This window comes from Neomonachus schauinslandi, chromosome X (assembly GCF_002201575.2).
Source record: "Neomonachus schauinslandi chromosome X, ASM220157v2, whole genome shotgun sequence".
NCBI lineage: Eukaryota > Metazoa > Chordata > Mammalia > Carnivora > Phocidae > Neomonachus > Neomonachus schauinslandi.
Window position 1 is genome coordinate 35641646 of NC_058419.1, and position 21553 is coordinate 35663198.

General features: G+C 45.5%; 1 protein-coding gene across 1 annotated transcript in view; it reads left to right on the forward strand.

Moving 5' to 3' along the window:
• AMOT (angiomotin) overlaps positions 1-16355 on the forward strand; it is a 60444-nt gene extending 44089 nt beyond the window's left edge. Inside the window, exons 9-14 of the mRNA XM_021686503.1 lie at positions 3539-3688; positions 4645-4835; positions 12992-13114; positions 13868-14100; positions 15174-15845; positions 16209-16355. Coding sequence (XP_021542178.1) covers positions 3539-3688; positions 4645-4835; positions 12992-13114; positions 13868-14100; positions 15174-15845; positions 16209-16306 — 1467 coding nt within the window. The 3' untranslated portion in view covers positions 16307-16355. The remainder of the gene's footprint in view (positions 1-3538; positions 3689-4644; positions 4836-12991; positions 13115-13867; positions 14101-15173; positions 15846-16208) is intronic.
• Positions 16356-21553: the final 5198 nt, after the last annotated feature.

Below are 21553 nucleotides of genomic sequence, written 5' to 3' on the forward strand. Positions count from 1 at the left end.
GATTTGGCATTAACTTTTTCTTTAAAAAAAAGAACAGTACTTTTTGTCCTGGGTGGTCTACTAAGCACTTCATGTGTTATCTCATTTGATTTTTTTTTTAAGATTTTATTTATTTATTTGAGACAGAGAGAATGAGAGAGACAGAGAGCACATGAGAGGGGGGAGGGTCAGAGGGAGAAGCAGGCTCCCTGCCGAGCAGGGAGCCCGATGCGGGACTCGATCCCGGGACTCCAGGATCATGACCTGAGCCGAAGGCAGTCGCTTAACCAACTGAGCCACCCAGGCGCCCTCATTTGATTTTTATAGAGATATATCACATCATCATCTCCATGTTGTTGATGAATGAATAAATGGAAGCTCAGAGAGATTGTGTCTTACCTAAGGTTGCATAACTAGTGAGTGGGAGAACCAGGATTTGAACTCAGTCTGAGGCCAAAGCTCATAACCATAACCACTTTACTATGTGGCCTCTCTCTTTACCTAAGAAGGAACCACTGACATTTCTGATGACATTGGAAGGTGAAGCTGGGGACCCAGAATGTCCTCATTACCAATCTAACATTTGAGGAGCTTAGCACAGGAGATAAGTATACAGAGGCGAGTCAGAAAAGAAAAGGGGATTTATCATGAGGAAGGTAAAAGTGAAGCATATAATGATAGTAGAGGAATTAATAAACCATATAGACCTTTGGTCCTTTCTAAATATAGATGAGATCTAGGGGCATCTGGGTGGCTCAGTCAGTTGAGCATCCGACTCTTGATTTTGGCTCAGGTCATGATCTCAGGGTCATTAGATCGAGCCCTGTGTCGGGCTCCTCGCTGGGCATGGATCCTGCTTAACATTCTCTTTCTCCCTCTGCCCCTTCTCCTCCCTCTCTGAAAGAAAGAAAGAGAGAGAGAGAGAAGGAGGGAAGGAAGGAAGGAAGGAAGGAAGGAAGGAAGGAAGGAAGGAAGGAAGGAAGGAAGGAAGATGAGCTCTAGAAAACATAGAGTACATAACTTAGAATATAGCTGACCTGTTGATTTCATCTATAGGTTCTCACATTGGTAGCATCCTCGAGTTGTCCTTTTCTGTCATAAGTTATCTAGGGATTAAGCATTTACTAGGTGACCCTGGTATTTATGGGTGGGCTATCCTCGTTCTTCTTGTAAAAGACATAGGAGGAGAATTATGCCAGCAGCAGTGGTCCTGGTACCTTATGTATAATCATCCCGGTGACAAAGCATAATTGGACTTCTCTCGGCCTGTTTTGTGGATGTTGTCTGACCTGCATGCCTATCTTCAGCCAACTCAGAAAAGTTCCTGGGCCTTTGTTGCTTTTCCCTTCCAGAGGGTTGGCTCAGTGACTCCTGCTGCTGGAGATGCTTTTGCTAAGATGTTAAGGTTTCCTTTCTCAAGAAAGGGAGGACATGGAGATATCCACCTAGCCCTGGACTGCTGCTTTTTCAGTTCTCTGTGCTTACACCAGAGTACTTTACCATCAAGGCAAGAACTGCATGCTCACTTTAATTGCCTTTAAGTATAACTGCTGTAAGCCTGAGTAATTATAGTTAACATCCTCTGCATTAACATTGCACTGCTCCCTTAGGATTTTCAGAGTGATTCACAAATAAATGCATTCACCTTTAAATAGCTCATGAGGATTATAGAACCTAAAAGGTGAAGATAGAGAATATTCCCTGCTCTCCAGTTATTCAAAGCTTAGCAAATAGGAAGGCATAGACATCCATGGCCTAACAGTCTTCCTTGCCCTAGTCAGTGTTGTTACAAATAGTCACCCATCCCAGGAAAGAAAAGTGTAAGCTTACTTAGAGAGAAAGAGAATGGTGATTATGGTTGGTTTTATTTCCTAGGGAAAGGTCGAGTAGATAAAAACATGTAGACTTCCAACTCACCTCAACCGGTTTACAAGGCTAAATTGAACTAGGTCTTGGAATGAAAAAGTATAGGCAAAAAAATTTTTAAGTTTTCTTTTCTCAGTCACCTAGGCAAAGCATACCACAGGTCTGGTGGGAAAATATAAGATAGGTTTTCTGCAACCTAGATAAAGTTTAGCAATTCTGATTTGGGGAGAAGACAGATATAAGACAAGGACAGTTCAGCACAGGCTTTTGCTGTCTGACTGGACCTTCTAGACAGCAGTGATTTGGACTCATTACCATTAAGAAGTTACCTGGTTTCTGCAATGGGGGAGTCATGGGTTGGTCCTGCTGGCTTGGTCCCAGCTAAATGGGGGTGAGCAAGGCGGGAACATTGGGTAACGTCTAATGTTGCAACTCTCTGCCTAGGTAGCTCAAGGGCTTGGGAATTTGTTGAAAAGTTAGAGTTGAGCTGAATTCTTCAATTTCCTTTTGACAAGGTTATCAATAATATTTTGATTTGGATCTTAATAGTGAAAGTATCCCTAACCTCAGCTTCCATGAAGATGATAGTGACAGATGTGACTGGCTTGGAGGAACTTCTGCTTGAGAAAGAGTCCATGGGTTGATTTTATTAGCAAGAGGCACCCCACAAATATGATGAAAAGCAGAACCTCTTTGTTGACTAACAAGCTGGGAAGGCTGCATTTAACCCTGTCTTCTTAAGTGTTGGGGTGGTGTACGCCTTCTGTAAAGAGCCCCGAGATCCTCCTCATTCCTCCATTCCAGTGGAGCGAGGATTTAGCTTATGAATTACAAGGATACAAAGAACTCAGTTTCTTAGTCCCAACCTGCTTCCCCCTTTGCTTTTAGTTATGGCTCATAGGCTTGGAAAGAGGAAGAATCGTGTTTGACTCATTTTGTCTTAGATTCAACTCATTAGTTCGAGTCTTTAGATATCTTTAAAGGTCCCAGAATAAAGTTGAGAAATTATGGCCCACTGTTACCCACTCAGGCTCATGACTGAGGCAGAAATTGCAAATAACCTGTGTTTTTTAAATAAATATCTAGTGGGACAGTACTAGTCAATGAGGAGATTACAAGGACCACGGGCTTCAAAAAGACAATTCTGGCTTCCTTGTACCTTCAGCACCCATTCTCTGTTGCTTGGAGAGGAGACACCTATATGGGTGCGGTTTCCTTCCATACCAAATTAAGGTTTTCTCCCTGGAGAAGCCCCCATTTTATTTTTTTTAGAATTTCTCTACTCTAATGACCAAAATAAGATATCACTGCCCCCAGAGTATTCCAGTTAGAGTGAAGAAGAGCAGAGGTGAGGACCTTCCCATCAGGATTATTGTTTTAATAATTTTAAAAGCTTGCCATCTAAGACAGACTCCACTGATGGAAATAGGTCTGGGGAAGACAGAGAGGTGGGGAAAGAAGCAAAAATAAAAGGGAGCTCCTAATTCCTCTTCCTTGTCACATTCTCTGTATGCTAAATACAAGACAGCATACCACTCATCACGAAGGACCTTCTTGCCATTCATTCTTTTTTTTTTTTTTTTGGAGCTGGACAGAAAGAGATCTAAACACAAGGCTGGATTTGGGGGCTGCATAACTGACCCCGTTGTTCTCTTTTGTTCCATCTTGCAACTCTCCCACCCTGGAATTTCAGCTGAAAAAGAAGCAGGTGTATGTGGATAAGGTGGAGAAGATGCAGCAAGCCCTTGTACAGCTCCAGGCAGCATGTGAAAAACGTGAGCAGTTGGAGCATCGTCTCCGGACACGGCTAGAGAGGGAACTGGAGTCCCTCAGGATTCAGCAGGTATGGAGAACTTAAGAAAATGAGATCGTTCCTGGTTTGGTTATGCTTCATTTGGTGTCTGACGTGAAGACAAAAACCGCACTTTGGCTCATCTTTTCGGTCTTCCGTCCCACCCGACCTTACTTCCAGACTGCCTCCTCATGGTAAAGATGAAGTCGGCTTCCTTAGCTTCCTGTCCCAGCAAAATCCTTAATGCCTATTATCCCTTGCCTTTTATCTTCAGATGAGCAGTAGACCCTGTAAGAAGTGAAGATGCTGTGCAAATAGACTCTTAGACATTTTAGAATTGGATGTGGTCTTTAGAATCATCTGACCATGCCTGTCCTCATTTTAATTTATTTATTTGTTTAAAAAGATTTTATTTATTTGACAGAGAGAGCACAAGGGGGAGCAGCAGGCAGAGGGAGAGGGAGAAGCAGACTCCCACTGAGCAGGGAGCCTGACGTGGGGCTCGATCCCAGGACCCTGGGATCATGACCTGATCCGAAGGTAGCCACTTAACCGACAGAGCCACCCAGGCGCCCCGTACCCCTCCTCATTTTTAGATGGGAGAAAATCAAGACTCAGAAAAGGTTGCATGACTCACTTAAGACTACACAACAAGTTAGGGGCAAGGTAGGGCCCAAATCCTAGATTTTTAATGTCCCTTTCTGTTGTGTACCATGCTGGCAGGCAGGGATAGTGGTTTTTTTTTTCAGCCACCGATCCGCTTTCTGAGCAGCATGACCGTTGGATATGACAAGCTTCTTTCCTGATCAAAGGAGTCTCCTATTCAAGCCCAAAGTTGAGTCCCGGGCCTTAGGAGGAAATCTGAATTTCCTTTGCTTCTGAATCAGAATCCAAACTGAAGTGGCTGGGGCAGTAATCCTCTCCAAGAATGGGGGGCTCTTCGAACGGGACTCGGCCACCACGCTTCTTGCACTAACCTGAGGGGTCTCCCTCATCTCCCCAACCAGCGCCAGGGCAACTCTCAGCCCACCAACGTTTCCGAATACAATGCCACGGCGTTGATGGAGCTCCTCCGTGAGAAGGAGGAGAGGATCCTGGCCCTGGAAGCCGATATGACTAAGTGGGAGCAGAAGTATTTGGAGGAGAATGTGATGAGACATTTCGCTCTAGATGCTGCCGCGACTGTAGCTGCTCAGAGGTAAGGAGCTGGCGGCCAGAGTCACTGCTTGAAGGGCCCAGGGGGAGGGGGAGGGGCGGGGGGGGGCAAAACAGAAAGGTGACTGATGAAAAGATTTTTCAGTGTTTTTTCTTGTTTTTCCTGTAATGCTCTTCCCCGCCCCCGCCTCCCCAATTTCTGCTTAAATGTGTTTTCTTTCATCTGGTGAAGCAGGGACTGTGAGGGCAGAGGGTCAAGAATTTGAAAATTAATGTTGACTTATGAACTTACTGGAATCCTAGCTCGGCTTTCCTCGGGAGCCAGAAACATTGCAGGTGGGATCAACCGAACGTTCGCGCACCTCTTTTCACCAGAGCCACGGCTTCTTGCAGCCACGTGTCTAGCTTTCTTTGTTGAGCCCCGGGACTGGAGTGGAGGCCTCGCCAGAGAAATGCCACTCAGAAATTAAATGTCACTCAGGAGTGGTGCCGCCATTTAATAGCTCTGGCTCACCCCAGGTATGCCAAAGGCTGTGGTCAACATGGATCCATCCCTGCCCTTTGAGCAGGCCACATTCTCTGCGGCCATGAGTGCATCACATGGAAACGGTCACATTCCATTTGGTCAGGGAGAGAAAGTGGCAGGAGGATTTTTTTTTTTTTTTTTTTTTTTTTGCCTCCTTGCCCCTTTCATGTGAAAACATTAAACATTGGTCTTTGGAGGAAACTGTGCTCTTACCTTGTCTGGCTGTCTTGCCGCTGTTCAGAATCGAGAGTTGGAAAAGAAAGAAAGAAACAACAGCAAAAACTAAATTTGAATCAGGAGATGGCCTGGCTTGTTGGAGAGGTGGACAGAGCCTGGGTCTGCAGTTGGGTATCTGAGAGAGGCCATAGAGTCTCTACGCAGAAAGTTATTAAGAACCACGGTGCTGTTTTTAATGTTCTCCTAAACATGGTAAGCTGGAGGAATCTGGAAACGCTTGCCAGAGGGCAGGCTGGGATGTGTGTGCAGTGCGGAGGGGGTGGCGAATACATTTTATCTGTGATTCCTTCTCATGCCAAATCAGAGGGAAGGCAGTGCTGAAGAGCTGGGCTGGTGGTTTGAAAACCTACTCCCAGTTCTCCAGGAAGACATCTTACGTTTCTCTAACATACTCTGCCCATCTCCAGGTATCCTCTATAAACCTTAAATGGATCGGAATCGCCTCTGCCCCGATTTTGAGGTCCTAATGGCCTTAAGCTGACCTGTCTTTGTTTTCTGCAAACGGTGTGCTCAGTACATGCCAGGGCGGTAGCAGAGTGTGCGGAAGCCCCAGCTGCTCTCGAAGATGGTCGGGAAGTTTGTAGGCAGATTAGAAGCACAATTAAGCGTCATTTTGGCTCCTACCTCCCAAGAGAAACACCTGTGGCCTGTGCTTATTTCACAAAGGTTATTCAGGCAACCCTAAATCTGTAAAGGAGATGCAGGACGATTTCTATTCTCATTGCACAGAAACCGAGACAGATACCGCTCGTGAAGGTGTGCCGTGTGAGAAAATGGTGGACAGCCAAGGTTCTCGGTGCTGGGACGTTCGACGCTAACACGAACTCCAGAATAGACTTCAGGTCAGGAAAGGCAGGAAAGCTAGAATGTTGTCCCCGGGGTCCTTGTATAAAGAAACGACCCCCCCTTCCTTCCTCCCTGGAAAGTTTTGAGTATTGGGGGAAAACCCCTTTCAGACAGATTTCTTTCCAGCATCTGTTGCCTTCCGTAAGGTAGATTTAAGTCAAATTCTTTTAAATCACCAGGTAGAAAGTTTCCATGGAATCACTGTTTTTAGTAAAATGTGCATGCTTATCATTTCATATAATAAAAAGCAGCGAGTTTCCACCTAGTAGAAATACCTTATGTTAGTTCCTCAGGCAAGCATCGTGTATCGGGACTGTATACTTTTTGCATGCCTATTAATCCAGCCCACAGGAGAAATTGAGAGATTGTGTTCAGATTCCTGCAAAATGAGAAAATTGGACTAGGCAATTCCTCCAGAACCTTCTATTTCCAGGACTATACTATTTTTTTCAAAGACAATGCCTCTTATGCTTGGCCACAGAGACTAGTTTCCTTTTCCTCCTTCCTCAGTGAGATTTCAAATTTGGAAGGGAGCATTCAGAAAACTTTCTTTCAGAACCTGTGAGCTTTTCCACCTTCCCCTCCAACATCTCTTGCCATTCCTTTTCTGTCCATTCTGTCTCCTCTCAGCCCTAAAACTTTGACCAAGGTTCTGCTCTTTGCCCCCTTCTGTGGTAAAAGCTTTACATTGTTTTCTTTCTAAATAATTTTTAAGTGCCTAGGGTATTGGCTGAAGATAGAATGTGCTCAACATGTATTTGAGTAAGGAAGGAGAGAAAGAAGTAAAAAGGAAGGAAGGAGAAAAGAAGAAGTGAAAGAGAGGGAAATGATTGCTAACTCTATAACAAAATCCCTAAATCTAGTGCCACATTTTAATGACCTGCTTGGTTCCTGTGTATTCCGCTAGTATCTCAAACTTTAATATATTCTCAGTGTAATATCTCATAGGGAGATAACAGGTTGCACATTTAGAAGATGTTGCTTGGGTGGTATCAATGGTAGTTGTAGAATCTTTTCAATTAAGGTATTATTTACATACCAAGAAAACGCCTAGTTCAAGTGTATGGGTTGATGCACGTTGGCAGGTGTATACAATAATGGAGCCGCCACCACAGTCAAGATAGAGGACACATTCTAAAGTGCTCTTGTGCCCCTTCAACTTGATCCCTTCCTCCCCCACCTGGCCCCAGACAACAGTTCATCTGTTTTTTGGTCATTATAGTTTTGCCTTTTCTAGAATGTTGTATAAAAGGACTCATATAGTGTATACTCTTTTTTTTTTTTTTAATGTATTTGACAGAGAGAGACACAGCAAGAGAGGGAACACAAGCAGGGGGAATGGGAGAGGGAGAAGCAGGCTTCCTGCTGAGCAGGGAGCCCGATGCGGGGCTCGAACCCAGGACCCTGGGATCATGACCTGAGCTGAAGGCAGACGCTTAATGACTGAGCCACCCAGGTGCCCCTAGTGTATACTCTTTATGTTTGATTTCCTTCACCTGGCATCATTATTTTGAGATTTGTACAAGCTGATGCATGTATCAGTATTTTATTTCTTTTTGCTGCTGAGTAGTGTTCCATAGTTTGGGTCATACCACAGGTGCTTATCCATTCACTTGATGATGGATATTTGGATTGTTTCCCCTTTTTGGCCATTGTGAATAATAAAATACAGATTTGAATATAATAACAGACAACTGTCTTTTCTCAGGTGAGAAAACCTATTAGGTGATCAATTTTTACCCCTGTTAGCACTTGAATTCTACGAAGCACCCCTTGTCAAAGGGAAAGTGGTCAATGCAAGAAATCACATGTAGTCTTTTCTTTTTTTTTTTAAGATTTTATTTATTTATTTGAGAGAGAGAGTGAGAGAGAGCACAAGAGGGGGTAGGGTCAGAGGGAGAAGCAGACTCCCCACGGAGCAGGAAGCCCGATGTGGGACTCGATCGCGGGACTCGGGGATCATGACCTGAGCCGAAGGCAGTCGCTTAACCAACTGAGCCACCCAGGTGCCCACATGTAGTCTTTTCTATATAAGGTACTCTGCTAAGTACTTTACAATTATTGCTTATCCTCACAATAATTCTTTGAGATAAGTATTATTATCTATTGTACAGATGAGGAAACTGAAGCAAAGACAGGTTAAATAATTTGTCCAAGATCACACACAGTTACTAAGAAGAAGAACTGGGATTGAAAATGACATTTTGACACTTCCACCACTATCCTCTGCTGCTTCCCAGATAAGATTATTTCTTTTTTTTTTTTTTTTTTTTTTTAAGATTTTATTTATTTGACAGAGAGAGAGACAGCGAGAGCAGGAACACAAGCAGGGGGAGTGGGAGAGGGAGAAGCAGGCTTCCCAGCGAGCAAGGAGCCCAATGCAGGGCTCGATCCCAGGACTCCGGGACCATGACCTGAGCCGAAGGCAGACGCTTAACAATTGAGCCACCCAGGCGCCCCAGATACAATGATTTCAAGATGGTGTAATAGGGATTATGAACTGTTCAAGAGGTACTATTTGAGGCTTATTATTTAGTCTCTTAAAAATACTATAAGTAGGGGCGCCTGGGTGGCTCAGTTGGTTAAGCCATTGCCTTCAGCTCAGGTCATCATCCTGGAGTCCCAGGATCGAGTCCCACATCGGGCTTCCTGCTCCGCGGGGAGTCTGCTTCTCCCTCTGACCCTCCCCTCTCTCATGCTTTCTCTCTCTCTCAAATAAATAAGTAAATTTTTTAAAAAAATACTATAAATAATTACAATAATATGGCCCAGATTATAACTCCATGTTGTTGTGCTCCTAGAGATTCTCTAGATGCTTAATATAGATGAGGGAAATTATTACCGAGTAGTTCATCCTAGAAGAACGGATTTGTCAATGCAGATTGAAGTTCACAAATGGTGAATATATTTCTGAATAGCAGCAAAAGGATATAAAAAGGTAACAAACCCGATCAGCCATGCCATTTACAAGTTTGCATTTCCTGAAGTAGGTTGTTAACCTTCTTCAAACGTGCAATGTTTTGTTTTTCTTTTGGGTGATGTAAATCTGGGAAAGAAGGAAGGAAGGGGAAAGCAGAAGTTAGAAGCTGCTCACACACATTATACATGCCTACCTGTTCCTTCTCGGTAGGCTTTCCTCAGTTTCCGTCCTCAGCTGTCTCTTCGTTCTACCTTCTGTCTTAGTTATCTTGTTCTCTGTTACAGCTTCAAATAGTAAGTCTGACATCCCTTAGATTAAAGTTAGACTTGTCAACAACTTGGATATTGTCATATGGCTATTCATAAGACATGTTAACTCTGATGTAACTAAAATGAAGACCCATTATAATGCTTTCCTAAAGATCTCTCCTTACTTTCCTAGCACAGAAAATGAGTGGTGTGCCATCTTTTCTAGTCATTTGACTTAGAAACAACAAAGTTCTCATGCATTCTTCCCTCTCTCCAACAGCCACATTTAAACAGTCTCCAAGTTGCCTCCTATGGCCTGTTCCATTCCCCTTGCTGTTGCATTGGTTCATGATTTCAGTATCTCTGGCTGGGATTATTACAATAACCATTCTGACTGCTTTGCCCAAGTCCATTGTATTTCGGCCAGAGATAATGCTGTCTTTCTAAAGCACAGCTTGGATCATTTCACACCCTTCAAAAAGCTCTAATGATTTTCAGTGCCTATTGGAATAAAATTCAGACTTGCTTCTGTAATAATTAATTATTTACCTGTCTTTTTTTTTTTTTTTTTTTGTGCCTCGCCTTGCAAGTCTCCTGCCATCAGGGACTAGTCTTACGCATGTCTAGCCACTTTTTAGCATCGCAGTAACTTCAAACACAGTGCTCTACTCATGGTCGAGTTCACATATTAAATAAACAAACAGATGCTACCGATAGGAAAAGATGGATTTGAAGTTTAAAAGTTTAAAACACTAGATGTTTTAATGAGGAAATCAGGGGTGACATTCGAGAAAGCAGTGTAAGCAGTGTGATGGGGATAACTTCATCGGACAAAGGAAGGAGAGAGATGACCAGAGGCGGAGAGTCGCCAGAAACTCCTTTACTTAAGAATTTAGATGTAGGATGTCAAATTCAGGGATCTACATTTTGGAGTACACAGGTGGTGTTTTCAAGCCAGCAGCTCACTCCAGATGTGCCTAAGGGTCATCTCGGAATATTGGAAGTTAGGTCAGGTTGCTCCTTCCAACACTGTGCTTGCTTGCTTTTGCCTGAGCCATTGGCTTAGTAGCCCCAGTCTTCTAGAAGGAAGATTGATGTTGAAGGCCGTCCTGGCAGCTCTGTAGGAATTCACTAAGCACCCCACGTTTTCAGGCTCCATTCCTTAGGAGCTCACAGTGTCCATATCAACTAGCTGGCAGGGCTCTGAGTCCCCAAAATGATCTTTTATGCAACGAAAGTGGCCCGGCTCCCCCAGTGACAAACCATACGCTTGTGTCCCCAGTGTCCATAGACACCGTGCACTCTTTAGAGAGGCCTGGCTCTGAAGCAGCCATCCCCTTGGAACTATGCACTGCAGGAATTGGCTCCACGATAGAATCCCGGAGCTGGAATTCTCTAAAGTCATCCTCTCTTGTTTATTACCCTCCTTCTACCTAGGTACTTTTCTTTCTTAAATAACAGGTAACTTTGTTGAGTGTTTTTACAGTGTCAGTGCCTGGCACTGTGTCTTTTACGTGCATACTTTGACATCATCCCCCCAGAATGCCACGAGATAAAGGTTATGATGATGATTTCTATCTTGCATATGAGGAGACTGAGCTTTAGAGGAGTTAACTGATTTCCTGAGCTCATAGCATTTGTTAGTGGCAGAGTACTTGGGAAAGTGGGATTTGACCCTGGCGTGGTCTATAGTCAGACATTACACAATGCCATTTCCCCTTGGGTACCTTGGAACACAAGAGCCATTCCTCGTAGGACTGGAAGCAGGTGAACTCACCAGAGTCAAGTGTGGAATTCTGAGATGCTAAAATATTTCGAATTTAGCAACTGATGAGAGCCACTGCAGTCCTCGTCCTTCTTGCTCTCCCAATTATTTCACCACTCAAATACATTGTTTCAGCCTTGCATATAAAAGTGCAAGCATTTGGGGAAACAGTAGTTTTGTAAAAACTCACCCGATTTCCCTAACTTTAATACCAATTCTCTGCCTCTTCATTCCTCTGCCCTTTCCTTCCCATCTGCACTGGTCACAATCTCTAAGCTAAGAGAACACAGCTAGCTGCCAGCAGAAAATTCTCCCACAGATCCTCGTTCTCAAAGGAAGTATAATGAAGCTGTGCCAGTTCATTGTTTTCTTGGTCTATTGTTGGCTTTCCTTGAAGACCCATATAATTACATCAATATTCTTCCTAATCCCTTTTTTTTCCCTCCAAGTGATTCAAGGAAGATCCAGTTTTCTTCATTCCTTTCCCTCTTTTTTCTACCACTAGTTCTAAATAAACTAAAGAAAGATGCATGACCTCATTTATCAGGACGATATAGGATTCCCATATATCTTTGACTTGTGCTGTTTAGACATCAGCCACCCATTGGCTAGACCCTCTCCCCAGCACCACGTCCTCCTCCTCCTCTCCTTCTCTCTCTCTCTCTCTCTCTCTCACACACACACACACACACACACACTTTACTACTTATTAATTAGTCTTTGAGTTAATGGCCTGAGACACTTTCAAATGAAACAGGATGGTGCCTCGTGCAGTTGGGACTCTGGCAAGAGAACAGTCGTGTAGTTGGGGAAGAGACTTTTCGATTTGGCACTAGAATGTTTCTGATCTAGGTCAGATAGGAATGAAGTGGCACTGATTCAAAGGCCCTGCTTCTCACTCAGCTCGCGTGCTCTATCTGACCTTCGCTGTTGACGTGTCTATAGTTTGTGTCTAGCAGTCAGTGTAGTTATTCTACATCTATAGCAAGAGCTGTCTAGTAGTACATTCTCTGTCTTTCAGCAAAGTCTAGCCTTTTCCCGTTTATAACTGTCATGAGAATAAAGTGGAAATCGATACTATCTTATGTGTAATATAAATAATAATATAAAGTGGAAATATAAATATCTTCCTATTACCTGGCCATGATCTAAAACCTCGAAGGGACTCTGCCAGAAGGCTTTGGGAGGCCATCTGTCTAGTCCTGAAGGCAAGCCTGTGCACCTCTCGTAGAATCCCTCGTTGACTTTTGCAACTGTACTCATGCCAAAAACCTCTTCTAGCTCTGAAAGCTGCACCTTCCTATCTTGGAGGTTCTTTTTTTTTAAAGATTTTATTTATTTATTTGACAGAGAGAGATATTGCCAGAGAGGGAACACAAGCAGGGGGAGAGGGAGAAGCAGACTCCCCGCTAAGCAGGGAGCCCGATGCGGGGCTCAATCCCAGGACCCTGGGATTATGACCCGAGCCGAAGGCAGACACCTAATGACTGAGCCACCCAGGCGCCCCTTGGAGGTTCTTTTCAATAAGTCGTCCAGAAACCAACCATTCCTAATGAGTTTGACTGTCTTCCAGCAATACCTTTGACTTGGGAGGGAGACGATAGGATTCATTGGTTTTGCTGCCTTGTCATCATCATCACTGCCATCTTCCTTCCAGGGACACAACAGTAATCAGCCACTCTCCCAACACCAGCTATGACACGGCCCTGGAAGCTCGCATCCAGAAAGAGGAGGAAGAAATCTTGATGGCCAACAAGCGCTGCCTTGACATGGAGGGCAGGTAAAATACCGATCTGGACCCTGGTAGATCTGAGAAGAAGGTATTGAGACCAGATAGGTCAGAAGGGAAGGGCAGGTGGCATCTTCATTCACAACCGGGAAACCCGATAATGCAGCTTCCCCCGACCCCTGCACCCCTGCCAGCCTGTTACTTGGGATTTGAAATGCAATGACCTTTACCTTGCTTTCCCCATTGGCCTTGGTAATTGCTTTCCATCTTCCCTCTGCCAGAACTGTATTGCTGGCATTTGCACTCTGGGGTATTCTTTCTAGCATTGGACTTCAACCCTGTGATACAGCAGAGTGCACAGTAAGAGAATATCCATTCCAACTTGGACGTAGGGCCCCTGATACCTCTTATAAACTCATGATCATTTACTTATTAGCTGCAGTTGTGGCCCATTCGTAGTTCTCATCTTCTCACTAAATACATCGTTCCAATGACTCCGATTCCTCACTTCGGCACCCACTACATCAGTCTACTCTCTCATCTGCAGCCTTCTTTTCCACCATGACCTTACTTTGGCCTCCTGAGGTTTAAGCAACAACTCCTGGATGCTCTGCTCTACTCATCTGGGCGTGGAGCAAGGCATTTTAAGAAACGTAGCACACCGCCCCTTGCTTTACGCCCCAGAAATAAGTAAACCACTCCTCAGTCGAAAAGATACTGGAAGCTCAAGTCCAAGCAGGCCGTGAGACCAGAACATGGAGGTGGCGACAACGTTTTTATACGTTCTCTGTCTTTGGCTCCTAGGATTAAGACCCTCCATGCCCAGATCATTGAGAAGGATGCCATGATCAAAGTACTCCAGCAGCGTTCCCGGAAGGAGCCGAGTAAGACAGAGCAGCTGTCATCCATGCGACCCGCAAAGTCTCTGATGTCCATTTCCAACGCCGGGTCAGGCTTGCTCTCACATTCTTCCGCCCTGACCGGCACCCCCATCATGGAGGAGAAGCGGGATGACAAGAATTGGAAGGGGAGCCTAGGTAATGACAGTAAATAAATAAAGAAGATGCGAGTGACGTGTTTAAAGGGAGCCCCGACTTAGATATGTGCCCACTCGGCAAGGAAAAGGAGTGAGGGTCCGGAATCTAGAGAGAGGATGATATACCAGGTTGGGTTTCTGTCCTCCTGAGAGGAGCTCCTCCACACTCTTGACGTCTCACTGAGAGAACACTGGTTGAAGCCAAGGCCTCAGAAGATAAGAATTCTGAGTTCTGTTTGGGTGGGAAGGAAGACAACTTCAGTTTCCTTTAAAAAAAATTCTCAGATCTGGCCTTGCCATGTGAGACCTTTTGTCTTTGTCCAGAGCCCACGTGACCTCCACGTCAGTCAACATGTCAGACTTCCAGATTTTTCTCTGTTCTTTGCCCCCATAGAATAGGAGGACTCAGAGTTCTAGTTGAGCTGAATGGAGCTGGGTGGCAGGGTTTTGTTACCAGAATGTTCTGAGATGAGAACTGAGTGTACTTTTTCATTCCATTCCTGTCCATTCCTTCCCCTCAGATCAAAAGCCGAGAAATATCGTGGATATCATGAGGCACATTTTTAGAGCCTGCGAGAGCCCCCTTTGTATTTTAATTTTAGGTCTTTTCATTGCTTCGAATACCTTTCTTGGCCCTCTGACTTGCAGCGTCCTTTTGGGTAGAGGAGGTATTCTGGGGATCACGGTCCTGATTAGAACCTTAGGTTGCACGATTACCATGACACTCATCCGTGACCACAGACTTCTTCCCCCAATCCTTTCCAGCCATCCGGTAGCGGATGATGTTGGCAATAAGTGGAACCAAGTAGAAGCATTCTGAAAGCTCCTTGGAGGTCAGTCGCCATCGGAAAAAGGAGTCACAACAGATTCGCAGGACACTTCAAGGTTTCATAGCTTGTGCTCGGGTAGAGAACGAGGACCAGGAGGGACGGTGCCTGCCCAGCCGATTCCTGGGCTCTCTGGAGGCACAGGGGAAGTTTCTCCTGAACCTCCTGCAAGGAAGAAGAGGCAACCAGAGGTCTGCGTTTGAAGAGCCTGTACCTCTCTCACCTCTTTTCCCTCTTTGCCTCCTAGGTATTCTCCTGGGTGGAGACTACCGCGCTGAGTCTGTCCCTTCCACACCGTCGCCGGTGCCGCCGGCCACTCCCCTGCTCTCGGCTCACTCCAAGACAGGCAGCCGAGACTGCAGCACCCAAACGGAACGGGGAACCGAACCGAGCAAAACCGCAGCTGTCGCTCCAGTGTCGGTTCCCGGGCCGGCCGCTGCCGCCGCCATCACTGCCAACGCTGCCGCCAACAGCGCCGCCGCTGCCACCAACAGCACCACCATGGGAGCCGCCGCTCCAGCTGCCGCCGCCGCCGCCGCCCCGTCTCCGGCAACTGCTGCTGCTGCTGCTGCTCTCGCTGCTGCCGTTTCTCCAGCCGCCGCTGCTCAGCTTCCAGCCGCGGCCTCTGCCGTTGCCGCGGCGGCGGCAGCGGCTGTTGCTCCCGCCGCGGCTGTTCAGGTTGCTCCGGCTGCTCCGGCTCCGGCTCCGGCTCCGGCTCCGGCTCCGGCTCCGACAGCGTCTCAGGCTTCTGATCCGGCTCAGACTCAAGCGCCAAGTCCAGCTCCGGCTGCGGCTGCTCCTCCAGCTCCAGCTCCAGCTCCGGCTGTGGCTCCGGCTGAGGCTTCTGCAAGTCCAGCTGCCGGTTCTGGGTCGCGTCGTTTGTCTGTACCAAGTTTGACCTGCAGTCCGGATAAGACAGGTAATGATTCTCCATGCCGGGGCAGCTTTGGGCTCTGCCCTCAATTACAGGTTGTTTGTTGGCACCCTGCTGCGTAGACACTGTTGGTCATTTGGCCAGAGCTGGTCGTGTGCTAAAGGGGAGCCATCACTAGACACAAGGGCAGAGTCTGTCAATGGCTCCTTGGGACACCAGGATGGGAACAGGGATGAGCCAAGGCCATTCTTCCAGTAGAAGTAAATGCTCAGGTGAACAAGGGGAGGGGGTGGCGGGCGGGCAAGTCTCCATCTGCCATCGGCTTCATGGCTCCCAAGCTGTCGATTTCTAGGAATCTGCGTCTTTACCTTGTGCCTGAGTGCTTTCTAACCCCCTGTTTCCATTTAGATGGCCCTGTTTTCCACTCCAATACTCTGGAAAGAAAAGCTCCCATTCAGATCCTGGGACAAGAGCCTGATGCGGAGATGGTGGAATATCTCATCTAAACGGCGTGTTCGAGAGCTGCAGTTTATCAGCGAGAGTGCTTTTAATCATTTTTCCCTTTTGTTTGTTCTTATTTTGAGGGTGAGGCAAGGGTTGGGGGGGGATGTTTTTTAAAGGGACTTTTTATTGAAACGATGTAGTACTTAAGTAATACCATACAAACTCCAGTCTACTCTGGTACACACTTAGAGAGTACCTCTAAAGACCGGTTAATCAGAATGTGCTCTAAAGTTATTGTGTGGATTTATACAAATCCTTGGACTGTTGATAGCTGGATATACATGAATGTTTTCAACGTGCGTAATTTTATTTCGCATTTCCATATTCCAGATCATTTTGATTGAAGAGCACAGTACGTTTGGAAGACAGTGTGTAACATGTAGTTCAGAAGTGGGAGGTCGGAGAGAATTTGCACGTGTGCTGTTTTGTATACTTACCATCTAGACAAGCATCCAGAGAGAGAGAGCTCTCGTCTCGGGCTCACAAAAGGGAATAGTTTTGGGAGCTGTGTAAGCTGGAGAAAAGGCAGGGAATATTGGGGTGTGGAAGGGTGCTGGAGCTAATTTTCCTTCCCAATTTCCCAGCTGCCCTGTGCCAGGAGATTGTGTTTATCTTCATTTCAGTGGTGCTTTGGAAGTGGATTCTTTTGGTTCCCTCGTGGAGGTTCATACATTCATATATATACTCTGGAGTAATTTATGCATTTGGATAATTAATATATTGCTTTCAGATGCTAGGAGAGTAAATTAGCTGTGTGATGGACAACTTCCTCTTTCTTAGGGAGTTAGACCATCAGAGGCCTTGACGGAGAGTTGCATGAGGTGCTGTGTGTGGCCACGAACACAGCTCGCTTGCCTTTCCTGAGACCAATCTGCTTAGTGTTTATTTCTTCTCCAGCACAAACTCACTGGCTGTGTCACCAGTCTCAAATTTCCAATCGTTGGCAAAACGAGGAAGCATTTTCGGTGACGGGCCGAATGCTTTGACTTTCTGGTGGCTACTTGGAAGTAACTCCTTTTGTTTTCCCCAATTCTTAGCATACGTCTTAAAAGGCATCGTTGACTATCACCTCCAAGGGAATAGCATCAGAAGCCCAAAGTACTATGCTGCAGCCGGGGGGAGAGGGGCGCTGCAGGTGTACCCTTAGTTATCCCTTCTTGCTGCCAGTGACTCCATCTCGGAATACCTTTGGAGAGCAGCAGGAAATGCACATGTGGACAGGGACCAAGGAGGCCAGGGCTCCAAGCTTTGCCATGGGGCTGCCTCCAGGGACACAAAAGGACTGCTTTTTGCCACGGGTCCCTGCTCTGTGTCACCTCTCTGCCCTTCATTAAGGTGACAGATCCGCAGACAATGTCATTAAGATCAGGTTTCAGGGGTATGGGAGGGTGAGGGGAGTGGGGGGGGTGTTAGGTAAGGGTGGGGGGTAGAAGTTCGGGGATGTGTTAGTTAGAAACCAGATTAATAGAAGAGTAGGCCTGCTATATTACGTTGTGAGGCATAGTGGCTGGAAGGAGCTGTAGCAGTAGAGAACTACCCCCTCAGTTGAGTGATGAGGCATCTGAGACCCGGAGGGGTTACGGGACTTTTTCAAGATCACACAACACAGCTTTCCATTTTGCCGAATTACCATGCTTCTTTCAGGAAACCCTTATCTACAGCAAGCCTCGTTTTAAGGAAAGGCATCTTCACGGACCAGGGCATACGGATTTTGTAAAACGTCCCTGGCTTGAGTAATAGTTTGTCCAGGGTTCTGATTTCCTACCTTGCCTCTCCTGCAGTGCCTTTTGCAAGGTCTTCCCTGTCCTGGTCCTCATTTTAACACTGAGTCACATGAAACTCCCCCCGAAGAAATCGACCTCTCTTCTTCTGTTGCTATGGGATTGGCTGCCTCAGATCATCTTACAGGGTTCCTCTGTGACCACAGGAATGGCGGCCTATTTAACAGTATTTTTGCACCATTCCTAATTCTCTTCCAGAGGGATCATTCGGTGGGGCAGAGGGAGAGACAAGAGGGAGAGTGATGTGATTTTCAGCCAGTCTTGCCATTTTCAGTAATGAAGTGATCATCCTACGCATTAGTCTTCGGTCATCAAGTGAATCCCAAATAGAAATTAAAAGCGCAGTTGTGTTAATCCTCGTTCATACTACCCTTTAGTCATAAGGGGGAAAGTCCTGAACTAGTAGAAGCCACAAGTAGCGAACTTCGGGACTGCTGCTTTCTAGCCAAATAAATAAATCCAAATAAATTGAAACCTTTCATCTACTCCTTTTGTGGTTATAACACATTGCCAGAATTTTTGCTAGCTCTGGGAGCCATGATTTTAATCACATTCTGTAAGGTGACAAATGTCATACATTCCACACTGTGTGGCAGCCATCTCTTTAGACTCATGTATTTTTGGGAAAGGAGGAAGTTCTTGGCTGAGTGCTACCTTGAACTTTCTGCCGCATCTCTGCCCCCTCACACCAGAGGCAGTCCTTTTTGGCTCAGTTTTTATTCCCAGGTAATTTGCTAAAGTAACATCGTACATCTAAGGGATGGAAGAAGTCCATGTCAGTGTATTATGTTTACGAAGAAGTTAGATTCAGCCTTTTCAGAAAATCTCTACTAGGTGTCCTTTTAAAATTTCAGGTTTATGGGAGGAACGTCAAGTTAGTCACCTTTCCACAGTTGTGTGGATATGAAATATTTGGGGGATCTTTCTGGACTCCCACTTATCTATGCATTTTACCGGCACCTCAGGACAGGAGGGTGACCTTGTTGTCTTAAACGTGTACTGCCTGGTGGTCTCTGGGGACCTTTTAAGTCAGTTGTACCCCAATGTCCCATGTACAGAAAAACTTCATTAGAATGAACTTTACTTGATATAAAACTCCTATTAATGATTTTTTATTAAATAAAAGTAGCTTGAATATTCTTTTAAAATCATGTATCTGGATTGTTGTTTCAATGAAGGATTTATTTTCCATGCTGCTTTCGAGTTTCAGGATGACAGGATAGCAGGAACCTGAAATATCTGCCATCATCTGCCGTAGGAAACACCAAGTGTTCTCTTGTTACGCAGTTGGGTGGGTACAACAGTTGGAAAACGAACAAACTGACTGTGCAGACTACTTTTTATGAACAGCCTAAACACTCATAATGCGGCAGCTTAAAGTGCATACATATGGACTAACTTTTATAAATGATATTTTCATGTCTGTTAGCCATACAATCTCCTGTTATCTCAATTGCTCATTTCACATATGGAATGGGTTACTTCAAATGTGTGCATTCTTCCTGAACATATTTTCAAAGGAAGGCATCAGCTATGGGCTAATTGCCATCCATTTCAGCCCGCCATGATCCTTGGAAAGAGATCTCCCAAGCGTCAGTCATCATCAGTAGGACAAGTGGTGGGAGTTTGTTTATTTTTTCCCAGTAGCAACGATGGGTTACATGGAATCATCAAACCTCCTTCTGGCCTCCCTTGTGATTAATGGCATGTGTTTATAAAATGGATAGCTGGCGTTGGCAGATGGCTAGAGAAGAAGCACCTTCTGTTTGGAATGTATGTGGCTCCGTAATGATTGAGACCCCATTCTGTAATCAACTGAGCTAGTTCCAATAAAGTTAAGCAGGTTTGAATCCACTTTGTGCCTATCTTTTCACTGACAATAAAGTTAGCTATTTTAAAATGCAGTGCCGCGTGGAAAATGCTTTGGTGTTTACCCAACAGAGGCTTTATTTACACTGTATCGGTGATTACTTCAAATTTAGTATGCAGTGAAATTGCCTTTCAAGGGCAGCGCGCAAGACAATTTGCATTTGCTTAAAGTATGGAATGTGATTATAAAGTATTAAGACAACACCACAGGCCACATGCTCTAATTGGTTCCTTTCTATATTCAGGCAGCGTATATTAAAAGCTTTGCATCTTTTTATCTCCTGTTTCCGAGGGATAAAATGATGGCCACCCAAAGCAGAGAATTCATCCTTTAGTTAGCAATTTGGAAGGCCCCCTTGATGTTTCTTTTGTACCCTTGTTCTTATGCCAATTCATCAGTTTTGGTTGAAGGAGCTTGTTATTAAAAGCAAATCAAAACCGCAAACAAGTTGGCTTTTTTGCACCGAAAATGTTAAAGCCGCCTTTACACTGCCCTCCCTGCACCTCCCGTTTACCACTGGGTCCCACCCTGACTGGGGAGGGTAAGAGCCCCCCACGGGCTTTGAAATGACACTTTTTACAGTGAAATTGGCTGGATGGGTGTTGCAAAATGGATGGGAAGAGGAGATAGACTTCATTAAACTCTAAGTTTGATTTGTTATGATGAAGTCGGCCTACCTTCCCTCCATATGTATGATGAGTGTGTTGGAAACTCACACGAGGTATGAAAGCCCACTCCTCTTTTTCAGGACGAAGATGGCATTAAGTCAACCACAGCTTTTTTTTAAGATTTTATTTATTTATTTATTTGAGAGAGAGGGGCGGTGGGGAGAGGGAGAAGCAGGCTGCCCGCTGAGCAGGGCGGCCGATGTGGGGCTAGATCCCAGGAGCCTGGGATCACGACCTGAGCGGAAGGCAGATGCTTAACCAACTGAGCCACGCAGGCGCCCTCAACCACACCTTACAAAGCTCTGTGAAGCATTTCTTTCAGAAGTATATTGTGCCCAGTTCTTAATGAACAGTCATTTATAGGGAGAGAAAAACAGTGTTCCTTCAAAAGTGACTGAGATTGCCTTGTAGGAGCTTTGTAGCTATTAGCTGGTATTACAACGATCTGATCATCTGTGTGAGCACTTCATCTCCCCTTGCGGTGGGCCTCCCCTACTGTGAGGCTATATGAGTTACACAGTTGCAGAAAAAAAACAAAAAAAACAAAAAAACACCTGCTGCTTCCCACCTTCTTCATCTCCCTCTTCTCCTGCAGGGAGGTTTTTATGGGAGGAAAAAAGTGTGTGGTTTAGATGGTGCCTGGGTGGCTCAGTCATTAAGCATCTGCCTTCTGCTCACGTCGTGGTTCCAGGGTCCTGGGATTGAGCCCTGCATCAGGCTCCCTGCTCCGCGGGAAGCCTGCTTCTCCCTCTCTCACTCCCCCTGCTTGTGTTTCCTCTCTCACTGTGTCTCTGTCAAATAAATAAACAAAATCTTTAAAAAAAAATGCGTGATTTAGTTTTAGAATACTTTCTACCTTGCTTGACAATCACCCTGATACTTGAGTGAAGACCCCCAGGGGCCAGGACTTAGTTTCCCAAAAGAAAACGA